The following is a 14,738-nucleotide window of genomic DNA, read 5'->3' as shown; positions in this document are numbered from 1 at the left end:
ATCCTTAACATGTTGGCTGCTGGTCAAACAGCGAATGCAGCAACGCGATATCTGTACATTTCTTATCTAAATCGTTAATAAAGTTTGAGTTTAAAATAACCGATATGTCAGACATGGATATTTTTACCTCTTCATGATATTCAGTGGACCTCAACATTTAATTTAAGGTAACATTTGGTAACACACAACACTACAATATTGGCTGAGACAGAATCGCCATCAGATAAACGGATTTCTGACATTTTAAACAACGCTGGTAATCTGTTTTGTGTGAAAGAAGTAATTATCATAGCAGCCTAGCTAGCCGATGCAGGCTAGTTAGCACTAGCACCAGCACTACTGCTCCCGGCCAGCAAGGTAATCTCACTGACCTGAAACATTTGACAGGTCATTGGCAGGGGCTGCTAATGCAACGGTATCACTGGATGTTGGTTTAGAAAAATAATTTCTAATGTCCATGGTAATGTTTGTTACCCACCCTGAGGCTACTTTAACAAGACTGCGGAGAGACGTGAATGTTCAGAAAACGTCACGTTGTCCTGGCAACCGTTCTAAACAACCGAACGAGAGATGGCATTTTCCATTGCTTCCATGTGTTGTTGCTTTCAAAATGAAAATAAATCAATTTCAAGAGGTGAAAATCACTACCAGTTGAAACATGAGGGAACATGTCAGGGTTGTCATAACTTCAAAAGCTTAAAAAAGATCCGGGGCTTTTGACGTGAGATTCGGGGCTTCAGTCCCGAAAGCCACCCCCAAGTTCCGCGCATGGTCTCCGTTCTCCCCTCACTCGCCACTCTCCTTGATCACGGCAGCCATAAATGGAGCAATCCCCGCCTGTAACAGTCCAGCTTGATGTAGACTGACGATTTACTACTTTACTACTCCTTGACATTTAGGAATGGAATCCTTGACCCTACTAGATCATTAACTCATTAATCTCCACAGAATATGAGGATAAGAGTGTGTCCCCATCCAGAGGGTTCAGCCAAAGACAGATGCCATAACCCTTCCATTGACCTAGTGGCACGTCCATACTCAATAAGTAGGGGTGGCCAAGGAGTGGCACAGAACCAGTGCACAACAAAGAGCAGACCTGTACAGAGGATGTAACCATGACGAAATTAATTTAATTTATTTATTAGCCTGATTTAGTAGGGGTATCTCAGGATTGCCAATCATATGTTGTGCCATCCCAGGCACGCAGCTGGTCAGACGGGGGGGGGGTTGGTTCTGGCTGGTTTAATCGTGAAGGACTGAACGAATTTGCTTGGCACATCTCGTCTTGCATGCCTTAAAGAAGTGAAGCTAAGTAGTCTAAACCAGTGTCCAGATTAGGCGGCAGGGCTAAGAATGTCTCTCATCGTGATGCCTTTAAGTGGTTTAACCTATGGGAGCAGAGAGTTGCCCCTCTGAGCAGTGGGACTCCTGGAAGGGACTGGGAGCCAAGAGTAGCGGTAGAGTGATACAGCACACCGGTTTCATGCCAATGCTTGTAATCCAGTCAATCATAGTCATTATGGTCGGGACTCTTAATTAATCAGAACTATTCCTTTTGTTAGTTGCCCATGACGTGGGTTATGATTCCCCATAGTCCCACAGACCCCACTACCAGGAATTAAGCCAAAAATATATATTTTATGGGGATTTGAACTAGCAACCTACAGGTCATTAATGTGTTTCGAGAGTTGGTGGATCTCCGCTGTTTGCTTTCTGCTACACGCCTGTTTTTCGGAGTGAATTTGTAAATAAATAAATGCACGTGCATGGAACCCATCCAGGATTAGCGACAGCTGACTATTTAAAGGAGGCAGCGCGGCAGTGTTTGGACCGCAGTCTCAAGAGACCAATGCAGCACTGCAGCATGCAGCAAATATTCATGCAGAGTGATGAGCATTTTGAGGTCTTTACCACAGTGTTCTCTCCCAAAGGTGAGTTAGACCACACACACACAAACACACATCAACGCACACTCATATACCCACACAACGGTTGTATCCATCCTGTAGTTTGAGCCATTATGATGACTAGAGCCTTCCAAGTCTGGTTTAACATTGACAGTGTTGTTTGTACGGTTCAATCTAAACACATCTGAACAAATGTCCACGTCAAATGCTCATGAGTATGAGCATTTGATCATAGAAATTTGTTTAATTTATATTTGTGGTGTCAAATGTTCTAGTGGTGGTTCTATTCTATTTGTGTGGCACGGCTTAGCAATGTCTTTCCCCCAGTTGGCAGATCAAGGGTGAGACTCCGACCTGCAGATGAAGATAAGGCGAGTTCAGTAGGTATCCGCTTCAAAACAAAAGTATAGTGATGTACAGAGTGCTGAGTTAGACCGCATTTTTGGTTGTGGTGTTTATTCAGAAACAGGCGCTATGTTACATTATGTTTCCTTTAAAAGTCAAGAAATTTCTAAAATGGATTGAAATCTGGTTCTGGAGACTGAAGTGAAAGCAGCTAATGGTCAAGTCCAGGTCCTAAACCTCAAGAGTGGACTGGACAGTGGGGAGGACAGACTATAGGACGACAAGACTATGGCAAAGTATAACACTGATTTAACCAGCAAGAGAGTCAGGTATTTAACTAGTGAAACCAGGTATTTAAGTCCAACCTCCACTCTAATAGGAGTCAAGACACAGAGTAAGTAACAGATCTAAATAAGGGGTAATCCATCTTTAATCCTTCAGTGTACTTCTCACTAGTGTTGTCCTGATTAACTGATTGGCTTCTCTCCTTCATACCAATGTAACCTAAATTGCAATTAATAGAGAAATGATGCGATAATCTTCTGGTACACAAGTTAAGATAATAATTGACCTATTTGGCAACCAATTAAAGAGTGTCTATTTTACTGGACATGCACACAATGTCTGATGTGACTTTAAGGTATAATTTGTAGTGCCTTCTAATGGCCAATCAACATCACACCTGTTGGTAAAATATGGGCCCTTTAATTTGCAATTCAGGTGGTGGTGACAATTCACAATAGGGCCCAAGGTCCAGAAGAACTGGACCTGAGTCAAGGTGATGTCATCCAGGTTTTGGTCAAAGAGGACAAAACGTGGTGGTTTGGACGTCTACCCAACGGAAACGAGGGGTACTTCCCATCAGCCTGTGTTGCCACATGTGGGCCGGTACGTGTCTGTTTCTGAGTCAACCTGTGCAGTACGACCACTAGTTGAGTGTTGCTAGCTTGGAGTAGTGGTTTCTTCACTGATCTTCTAGCACAGATCAGATGACGAGCTGCCTTTTTCCTGGACATGAAAACGAGGGTGACTCATTACAGATTCAAGGGCTTTTAGATTATCTTGTGAAATGATCGTTCCGTAAATAAGTCGAATTGAGGATCTGTAATTATGGTAGATGTCAGTTCTCTTAAAAGTGTTTCGAAGTAGACTAAAAAAGTATCTAGTTTCTTGGGTCAGAATAGTGTTCCTCAATGTACAGCCCACTGTTTAATGTTATAGTATAAAAAGCCACATCTCCCCGTTTACATGTTTATGGGGACACATGCCACCTACAGGAGAAGGAGTCGCATATTGGAGTGTTGGGTTACAAGTGGGGCTAACTTAACATGAACTGGTTGAGGTTTGGTTTAAAAACACAAATCACTCACTCAAGGTATAATGATTGAACTTGTTTCAGCAGGACGGGGAATCAGGGGAAGCCACGCCCACCCTCTTGAGGAGAGCCTCTGTACCTGTTGTTATGGCAACCCCGGCCTCCACCTGTAACCTTCCTGGGTAACTACACCTGCCCTTTCAGCATCATCGTTGAATCCACAAGAGCGATAAAATACCATTACAGTCACTGTGGAAGAAGTGATCAGTTTACACTATTTATATGAGGAAATCCAAGATATTAAAGGGCAATGTATTTATAACAAAGGAAGGTTAGAAACTAGGATTTTTTTAACTGGGCGTATAGGAAGACAACTATTGACCAAGGTATTCAGAGCATAATCTCTTTCTCTCTGGGTTTTAGTGAGGGCAATGGGCTTGGAACGCCAAAGCTGTCCAGGAAGAACAGCATTCGGCGTGCCCTGGCACTTGACAGCCCTTCCATGAAGGGAGGTGGTGTTCTTCAGGGATCCCCCAGCCTCATTCACCGTGTCCTGGCTAAATCCAGGAGGAAGAGCTGCCCTCACCTCCCACCAGTCTCTGCAAAGCCAGGCTCCATCAACTCAGCTTACCTGCCTGAATAGGATGCCTTCAGAGAAGCATTTAGACTCAAGCATTAAGACTCTGAAGCCTCAAGCACATTTGACATTTCATGACTGAGAAGGATTTGGAATTTTTGTCCAAAATAGACTTGAGTCCTATTTGAAGCGAATGAAAAAATATAGGCACGCTGCATTACATTCACTTTCCTTTAACAAATATCAGTGTTTCCCCTTTAAATGTGTTTATAACACAATTAAAGTGAGAACCCCTGCCAGGCCAAAAAACATAATGTGTAAAATGTAATACGTGTCGTAAATCTCAACGAGTACTAGTGCATTTGATTTGAAGGTCTGCGAAAGTATCCATCAATGTACACATGGAAAGTCAGTTTTATCTAGGGATGCACTGGTACCCGATGCTGTGCTCATGTACTCGTAAAACTTCTCCGATGCAACCACCCGATGCCACTTTACGCAACGTTAAGTAACGTTGAAGAGCCAGTGAACCCAAAACGTTTTTTTTCGTGCACATTTTTCCTATATGATCGTCAACATAGTAATCTATGCCATTTTACTACAGGTAGCGAAGTAAGTCCCCAATTTAGTGAAAAAAGGTGCATTGGAGGGCTCGGTTTGTGTGGACGTGTGGAGCTCTGTGTGAGAGAAAGTTTCACTTTTTCTATAACTCATTGTGTACCGCGACAGTGTGTTGATAGTCAAGCTCCGTCTGAGCAGTGATTTAATTAATACCAGCGTACAACTATACTGTTATCGCTAGAGTGTGTGGCGCATTTCATATACAACATCGTTGGATATGGAAAAACGTTATAACGCTTATACACAACGACGATACTAAAAAAAAGAATCAAAGTTGCCGTTGGGCGTAACCATGGTGATAACACGCCATGCGTGCAACGGTATTATTAAGTACTCATGCAGGTACTTGGTATTGGCTAGTACCCAAATGTAAGTGGAATCAGTGTATCCCTAGTTGTATCTGTATTATATACAGTCTGTCAAGTCCGTTGAACCTGTGTTATATACAGTCTATGCAATACACCCACAATAGAGCTCTACTGGCCATGCAGTTCTTTAGCTGCTTTTAACTGTTGTAGAGCTAGTGGGATAAACTTCTAAACACTAGAAGTTCTAAACACTAGAAGTTCCATGTTTCATTGGGAACATTTTGAAACGTTAGACATCTCCTGGGCAGGTATACACTGCTAAACACACAGACTAATTCCGGTGATCGAGTCTTGAGTTCAATGTGTCACATATCACTGCAATTCAGAGCGTGAATATCTGTTGAAAATGGAATATCTTTCCAACGAAAAAAACGTTTAATCCCCCAGTCAGTTACCACTAGTAGAATATAATTATGAGGGAAACACTGACATTATCTACAGCTGTATACGTAGTCGACTCACCTATATTCTAAAGTTAATGTGAGATAAGCCAATATTTAACACTCTTAGTTCGCTGAGTATCACAAACCAATTTGATGATATTACAAATAAACGGTTTTGAATGTCGAGCTGTGAGGCGCTTTTCCTTCGGATGCTTAAAAGTTAAAAAAGTGCATTCAGCATCAGCATGTGTTAAATTTCAATGTAATTTAAATAAATGGGTGTGGGTTTTTTAAAAACAGTTTTATTGTGATAAGAAGCACTCTTATGCCTCACAAACAATGGGCGTCATTTTGGATTCAATAACACAGATACGCACAATACACTCCTGATCTGATCGTTTCTGTATTCGATTTTCAATAACTGACATTCATTCTTTCACATTCGTCGTTAAGTCCATATCACCTTTATATTCGATTTTGAGCTCAATTGTAATATGTGGTGGGAATATGTTGCTTATGGTAACTTGTTATTTCAATTTCAATTCTATTGGTCTGCAAACACTTTTATATCATCAATAATATCACTACCGTGGCAATTTCATTAGAATGTAATGCCATAACGCGACTTAACGTAATGGTAATGTAACCTTAAACCTTAAGCAACACTTGTCGGTGTACATGATTTCTGCCTGAGTGAAGTAAAAAAGATTGACAAAAATGTGAAGGCTTGCATAAAAAAATGTTGCGCAATTATTTTCTTTTATTTATATAAATTTAGATTGATATTGGGACGGCTGTTGCAAAGAATACGAAGGGAGTGCTTATTCGTATCCAAAGAATTAATGTCCCAAACGTTTTCAAGTCACAAATTGGATGCACTTTTGGTTGATTGTCTTCAGTAGAGAAATGCAGAGTTGTAGATTTGTAAACAACCACTGCATTTAAATGTGGGGCAGAGCATGTTCCATATACCATACCAGGAATGTACTGGATTAATACAGTTGGTAACAATATAATGTTCCAAACTATTCGCATAGCTGGTCAATAGTGTGAAATAGTTTGTAAGCATATGTCTTCAGTAGGCTACTCTGGAGGCAAGATAACCATCTAGTTCAGTTCAAATAAATACTGTAGCATGATAAAATATTTAAATTGTGAGGTTGACATTTGTATTTATATCTCTTTCTAAGAACAAATTGTTTACGTTGTCAATATTCTGTCACAGTGTCGTCTTTTGATTCCGTTTTTTACCTCTGTGATACTTCAATGTGATGTTTGTTTATTGCAAAACCTATTTTATTCATAAAATAGACAAACCCTGCCTCTCATCTGGCTGCAACATAGCTTTTATTTGACTGAACCACCGCCTCTTAGCATAGAGCACTGAATAATGTGTCACCTTGTTGAGCCAGATTAACATCCATACATATAATCTTTAATGTAATAATATTTATTTAGCATTCCAACATAACCCATACTACACCATACAGTATTGTATAATTTATGTAAATTATGATGAATCATTGACAATTAATTTATTCCATATGACAAAATATTTGAGCATGACATGTACAGCAGCAGTATATACTTGAACAGTTAACTTATATTATAATTGTTTTTTCACAAAAAATAAACCCAAACTTTACGGCAACCTGTTCAACATTCTATCAAAAATAAGATCTAAAACCCATTTAAAAACTGTATTCACAAGCAAAGGCCTCATTTAGTTAAAGAATTTTGTTTGTTTTTCATTGTTAATGGTTAAAATCCTATAAATGATTTAGAATAAAAAAGATCAAGACATCCGTTTCAAATGAGAACTAAATAACTATTAAAAGTTTTATATAGTTTACATATATATATATATATAAAATACTGTCACATACATACTGGGATCAAAGCCCTTTAGATGTTTTACTGACTTAAAGGTCTCCCTTTTGATAAGGATTTTTTTCTCCATCTATTCATATGTCCAGAAACCAAGACAGAAAGACCAAGGCATCATCTTCTCCCTTTAGGGCAAACTGTGCAACAAATTACTTTTTCACACCTGACATTCCATAAAAACACTGGAGATGAGGAAATTGGAAGTAAAAAATTCTATGTATAGACGTAAAAACACTAAGAAGTGTCAAGGACCTAATCTAACATTGAATTCAGACTCAAAGTAGATACGATTTTAATTTTTTTTTGTCTAAAACCGACTGGAGACAGAACTAAACATGCCTCCAGTCGGAGACTGACAATGTGGCCATGTTGCTAACCCCACTCAATCTACATTACTGAAGATGTATGATTAACTAAACCTGCATCATATTATCCAGAATCCAATAAATGTTTCAGTTATTAACAGTTAAAATGTGCTTCAAAATGTCCTTGCAATCTGAGCTTGTGGGACAGTTCTGTCTCAGCCCCACATTGTACATTAGGAGCTACTCCTCACCTGCCACTGAAAAAAAAAAAGTGTGACCACTAGGTTCAAACATACTCTAGTTTCTGCTCTACAGAGCATCTTTCCTGTCTGTGCCCTCTGAAAGAAACATTGCTAGCATCTTGGTTCAAACCAAACATATAGTGGATTATCATAGTGGATTCTGGATTGCGGAATGTGGCACGACGTGAGGACTGCTGACTGCAATCAATACTGTTCAGGAGGTAGAGCTGGATGCAACACAGAAGAAATACAATGGTCTGAACTACTGTAAGTTAGAGTCACTGCTGTCGATTTATGGTGGCCGTATGTAAGCTGGAGTCACTGTTGGTCTAAGGTGAAGCAGTATTATGGGGTCAGACTTCATGTGTGTTATGCTCAGTCAAGCTCAACACCACCATCTCCTCTTCACCAGTCAGCCTACAGATGGGTCATTCTCTAAACTTCAGACACCACGATGGCAATACCTTAGCTTCATGCCCTGGTTATCATATATTTGAAAAACTAGGAACCTTGTGTAAGGATGGCCAGCTCCCAGAACACTGAAGCCCTTCATATATTCCTACCTCCAACAGCTGAGTGGAGGTGCCTCTGGGGAATGTAGGGGCTGTGGAAATTGGGCAGATCCAACCTGCTATGATTGTGCTGATCTTGATTGGATAGGTAGGTGATCTCCAGGGCTTTCATCTTCTGGGGAGCAGCCTAGCTCCTGACATCCCAGCAGAGAGCTGTTCAGGTGGGAACGACTGAGCAGGCTTTCTCCCTGGATCTAGAAGACAGACAGAAGGTTTTTATCAGACTGACACAGCTAGTGAATGGAAGGCTACGTCTAGGCCCAGCTAGAGGTAGTTAGACTAAATCTTGGTACAGCATAAAGGAAATCCCAGCAAGATGACACAATTTAGGCTATCACGCAGCTACCAGAACAAGGACTACGGCTACCTGAGTGCTTTGGAAATGTTCTTGGGCGCGGAATAGACCAGTCGGGCTGTCTTCACTCCAGGCCTCCAAAACCAAACTCTTCCTTTCGGACCTCCAGCAAGCAGGGATCTGAAACAGTGGAAGATGGTAGAGGTTTTAAAAGGCAGTGGCAAGAAAGTGGTCACTAGGCTGTTGAGAGTGTTCTTACAGCTGCCATCCTATTCAAACAAATGCAAGCAACCCATCACGTATTTCTACTGGTTCTAGATATTTTGTGTGTCACTTTGGTTAGTTACTTCCTGAGGTAGGATATCTTCTGACCTCAGAGTAAAGATGAGACAGGGAGCCTCCGTTGTGCATGAAGACACCAGTCTCAACTAGCAACGGTATGTTGATGTCCTCCACACACTACAGTACGAAAACACACACACAGACAACCTCACTCTCTTTATAAACTGCAGTGAGTTTAGGATACATCCAATGTCTTGTTGACGTTAAAGTGATGCACTAATAGTGAATGGTGGGAAACATCACAGCTGGTGGGAAAATAGGGGCCCTTTTAGTATAGGGGATAAATACTTTTTCCAGCAATACCTGAGGGCACTCAAGCGCCAGTAGGCCCTCCTGGCTGCTGTGGATGGACTTGAAGGGTGTTGGTGTTTGAGGAGTAGGCAGCAGAAGGGCCTTAATGTCCTTAGGAGTCCTAAAGCATTCCAAAACATAGCAGACTGGTTCACTTACGCAAATGATCTTCATCAATACTGATCACACCCACATAACCTTGCATAACCTTTTATTCAGACACTAAACACCAGATCCCACCGGGTAGACATTACACTAAAATAAAAACCCTTTCATAAGATGAGGTGAGAACCATTGCAGATCACAGCCCAGTACGGATGGAGATTAAAAAACAATAACGATAGCATTGAATTCATTATAATGTTATCAATGACTATGCCTCATATTCTCAATAGTATATATAGCCAACAAGGGACCCAATGCCGCTAGCAAAGTAAATCAAACACACCTGGGCTCCAGGGAACCAGTAGTGTAATAGTACTTGGGGTTGTGTTTGGTGCTGCAGTGGATGGCTAGTTCTCCTTTGGGCTGAGGGCTGCTGGTAACACTGGAATGCTTCTTAGTACTAACTGGTGTGGAGGTCAGTGTTGAATCCTCACCTGGGCCCTTGTTTAGGAACTGGCAGGAGACAAAAAATCTCAAATGCCACAGTAGCATACCATAGAACGAGTATCCTCTTAGCTTGTCTAACTGAATCTGATGTTTAACATATAACTAGTATACTCTAAGCTTGTCTATCTTCATCTATTCTTCATAATAGAATGAGTATTCTCTTAGCTCTTCTAACTTAATCTACTGTTGAACACAGAACTAGTATCCTACAAGCTCGTCTATCTTCATCTACTCTTGAACATAGAACTAATATCCTGTTAGCCCATCTAGCTTTATCTTGGTTAAGAACCAAGATGGCCATTTGAAGTGAGAGTCCATGCTGACCTCTGAAGGAGAGAAGCCCAGGCTCCTGACAGGGGTGCTGCCATTTGAGGAGGAGCCTTTAGGCTCCTGCTCTGCTTTGAGACACGTTTCTCCATCCTGGAGACCACAAGAATCACAGTTCAAAGGTCCTGTTCAACACAAATCAGGTGTGAGGCTGATGAGGTATGACAAAAAGTAATTAAAAAAACTGGGCGATAATTAAAAAAAAACACATCATTCTTCTCAACCAAAGCAATAAGTGGAGTCGTTTGTTCTTCTTTTAGGGAGTATACTGTCCATGAATTGTAATACTTTCTCAATAGCAGAATACACAGACCATTCTACATCAGCGGCAGCCATCTTTGTTGTTGTTGAAATGCATCTACGGCGCTGCTATTATCGTATTTATCCAGCCTCAAATTATATGGATGTGATTGGTCGGTCTATCTCATACAGACCTTAGTCAGATCTCATCTAGAGAACAAAAATGAGCTTGCAAGATTCGTATGGTTCCAAGGCTAGTAAACTGCTATCTATTTATCAATTGGACTATCTTTAGATACCCCGATTTTAGGACCAGTGTCGAGGAACTATAAAGAGATGCTAGCATAATGATACAAGTTGAGGTGTGAGGGAGGTGTATGTGGAGGGGAAAGGGCAAAGAGACCGTGAACATTTCGGTGTTTCTGTCAAGGTCCAGAGAGATCAGGTCCACAGTGCCCCTGCTGAGCTCTGTGAAGGAACTGGAGGGTGGAGATGACTGCTGTTCAAGTGTCAGGGGTGATGGGATCATTAGCTGTAGGCTATAGCTGGCCCAGTCCCCCCAGGCCATTGGGTCCTGTGGGGTCAGATTACATTTAGGATATGAACAGGGTCAGTTCAGAAACCAACACTATCACTCGCAAAGTACCTGAATGATCTGCATGGACTCCAACAGGCCTGGGCGAGGGTGCAGGGGTGTAGAGCTGACCGGAGGTTGTTGGGTAAAGAGAAGCATACACTGTGGAGGAGGGTGTTGCTCACTGTCAATGACTGGTTCCTCCAGGGTGCTCAGAGTACAGCTGGCCATGGGCTCATCCTTCACCACACTGATGCTGTGGTTGCACAATACCTCCCCCTGCTGGTGAGCAGAATTGGAGGATGTGAAAAGATTAGTCTCATATATAGGGGGTAATTGGAGCACATTCCCAGGTAAGACTAATATATTGCTAGTAGTTGGGGTTGACCTTAGTGGAAGCGCTGTAGCAGGGACATTGTCTGTCCCCAAGTCCACTATTGGACTTCAAGGAGCTGTGGGTGGAGATGATGGAGTAGGAGGTGTCAGAGGAGGCAACGGAGGAGGTGTCGGAAGAGTTTTCTGTGAAGGTGAGGGAGAAGGAGCGGTTGAAGGGCAGGAGGTAGCCCTCATTCTCCACTTTCCTCTTCAGGGTGGAGTTCCAGTGGTTCTTAATAGAATTGTCTGTCCTTGAAACCAAACACTTAGTAGTTAATATCCACTCCCTCCTCTTCTGTGTCCTGTCCACGTGCTCTTAAAGACCTAGTTAGTACTCTATACTGTCCACTAATTTGAGTCTACCTGCCAGGCAGTAGTTTGGAGATATGTGCCCAGCGGTTCCCCATGATTTTGTGGGCCTGGAAAATCATGCGATCCTCTTCCAGGGTCCACAAGCTCTTCTTGACGGCCGGGTTGAGGTGGTTATGCCAGCGCTCTCTACACTGCTTCCCAATGCGGCTGTGAAGATGCTTGGCAATGACTGACCAGCGTTTAGGACCATACTTGTGCACCAGCTGGATAACCTGCATGCAGAGAATAGAGGTCAGTAGATTGGTCAAGTGGCTTAACACCCTAACAACCTCTGGCAATTTTGGAGGAAAAAGAAAACCAAACCTTTTATCGATTTGGACGTCTTACTTTATGTTGATCCATAACTGTACTTTATTAACTGAATGATCACAGCAACTAGTGACTAACATCACGATGTTCACTTGTTTTTTTTTGTCTCTCTTTACCCTCTCGTCTTCTTCCTTAGTCCAGGGGCCTTTCACCAGCTCTGGACTGAGGACATTCTGCCACCGCCGCTGACACTGAAGGTCTGACCTTTGACACTGAGAGGAAGCAGGAAGCGACTGAGTAAGCGTGTTACTCTGCTGTTGTTGTCGCAATGTGTCAGATTGAGACCGACCCAGTAAGTAGGCGAGAGACTTTCAAAATGTTAAAAACTCAATAACCGTTTTCTGTCCACATTCACTGGATGGGTCTAGTGTGTGACGTGACCTAACGTAGATCGATTGGCTGGGTTAAGTGAGTGGGAGGGGTTTTGGGATGGTCCATAGTAATATTATGGTAAACAAAGAGAGGTAGATGCTGGCCAGCATTTTTGAAGTTGTAGAATATATCAGTAATAGGATGTGATTTTAGCGATAACATTTTTTTCAAATTAGCATTTAAGCTAAGAGCTATTTGAAATGTCACCCATTGTGACTTTAATATCTTACCTAGAGCTCGAACACTCTAGAGAATATAGAATATTCTATATATAGATAAGTCCTGTATACTGTGGACCACTATGCGGCCATCCTTTCAAATACTTACCTTGAAATGATAAGATATCAAAGACCAGTTGTTGGAGCCATGCTCCTCCACCAGCATCTGCAGCTTTTCATCCTCAAGTCACCAAAGAGGAACAAAAGTCAAGTTAGGCTACTGTTTCCAAACCTGGGGGTCGGGACCCAACTGAAGTTCGCCTGATATGCTTATTGGGTCTTGGGAGATCGCTGACTTATAAGATAAAGAATATGATAATGTAATCGTTATTAAAAGAAGTGAAAGGTCTCCTGTATATACAGAAACAAACTGCCTAATGATTACGAATAAGGATCAATGGATCATAAATCACTTATTGTCTATTGTAGCGTGATGCACATATGTCCACTGGGACCTTGATTGTGTTAAAAGAGCAGGCTGGGGTCCAAAGATTCCAGACCTAAAAATGGGGTCATGATCAAAAGCGGTTGGTAACGATGGTTATTATACCATTTGTCTAACTCACCTTGACCTATAGTTATAATATAGCAATAGCTCAAGAATGCATAGACGTTCCTTACTGCCTTGCAATATTTATTGCAATGGTTACTGGGTTATTATTAATGTTTACAAACAGTAGAAGAACTGATGAAAATCCCAACCATGTATCTGAAATAAAACTCTTACAGCTGTTCACATTACCTCGTCTTTAGACCATTTGGTCCTCGGTAAAATCTTGCTGGAGTTGCTCCCCTCCAAACCATCAGATCTCAAACTAGCAGAACGCTCCCTCACGCTTACGAAAAAAGGTTGGCAGTTATCTAGTGGTTAATTACCTAACACACGTACATACGGGTAAATCCTAAACTTTCAATCATTAAGCATATAGTGTTAACCACTCGATAATCTTGACGTTTATTCTTAATTCCTACTCGTATTTTTATTTAAATTAATAAAGTAATTTTAGCTAACCTACGTAGTTAAGTCAATGCCGTCTAAATGCTAACTATTGTGGATTCCAGTCACCGAGAGGCTGACAGATAGGTCTAAGATGATTCAATTAAATAGCTTCTGAAACGTTACTTCGTGTTTCGACCATCAGATTTAATCAATTAAGGTCAAAAGTTAAACTTATCTTTTGTTTTCATGCGATTGATTGCTACTGGTAGCGTCTTTATAAAACGGGCTAGATGTAACGTTACCTACCAAGATCTGCGAGGTTTGCAGGAGTAACTCATCTTCTGCCGAAAGTCTGTTAACTAGCTATTAACTTTGCTGTTAACTCGCAGGCGTTAATTACTTAGGGAAGGAAAAAAATATATTTCATATACCTACACGTTTATATAATATACCATACAAGAAAACATTTATCTGTAACTTTACCGTAGTAGCGTAACTTCTGTTTGACTACTTATGTTTTTCGTTGTTAGCTCCATTAACAGGAACCGACAAGTAGTGTTTACTAATAAATACAAAAAAAAAAGTATTTCGCTTATATGAATATCGGTAATTTACCTTAAAAAACGGTGTCGAAACGTAATAACCCATTTTCTGCCATTAACGGCTGTTTAGTCAATAAAATGTTTGATAACGGTTGATAGGGAACGCTCGAGACCACCGGCCCCTCGAGCTCTATCCAGGGCAAGAACTGATGTCTCCAGGTTTCCAATGATTGGCCAACTATGGTTGGTAACAAAAATATTATTAAATAAAACAATAAAATAAAACATGTTCTTTGCAAAATATTGTCATTAAACAATTTCAACCAAGCTGTGGAACAATTTATTGAATAATATAATATCATTAATAAATAATAATTAGCTAATTATCTAGAATGGCAAAATTGATT

General features: G+C 41.1%; 1 protein-coding gene across 1 annotated transcript; it reads right to left on the bottom strand.

The window, feature by feature from the left end:
* Positions 1-8,581: 8,581 nt before the first annotated feature.
* On the bottom strand, positions 8,582-14,127 carry LOC307085532 (myb-related protein A-like; the record flags this gene model as incomplete). The annotated part of the gene is made up of 14 exons (XM_079750349.1): positions 8,582-8,716; positions 8,890-8,997; positions 9,190-9,276; positions 9,463-9,571; positions 9,899-10,068; positions 10,387-10,482; positions 11,033-11,203; positions 11,276-11,485; positions 11,592-11,829; positions 11,942-12,162; positions 12,376-12,471; positions 12,959-13,030; positions 13,592-13,685; positions 14,096-14,127. 14 exons carry the CDS (start codon positions 14,125-14,127, stop codon positions 8,582-8,584), a joined length of 1,839 nt encoding a protein of 612 aa, XP_079606475.1.
* Between the last annotated feature and the right edge of the window lie 611 nt (positions 14,128-14,738).

Source organism: Pollachius pollachius, assembly GCF_949987615.1.
Source record: "Pollachius pollachius genome assembly, chromosome: 14".
Classification (NCBI taxonomy): Eukaryota; Metazoa; Chordata; class Actinopteri; order Gadiformes; family Gadidae; genus Pollachius; species Pollachius pollachius.
The sequence above is the reverse complement of the archived record's forward strand: the minus strand, read 5'-3'. Positions and strand labels throughout refer to the sequence as shown.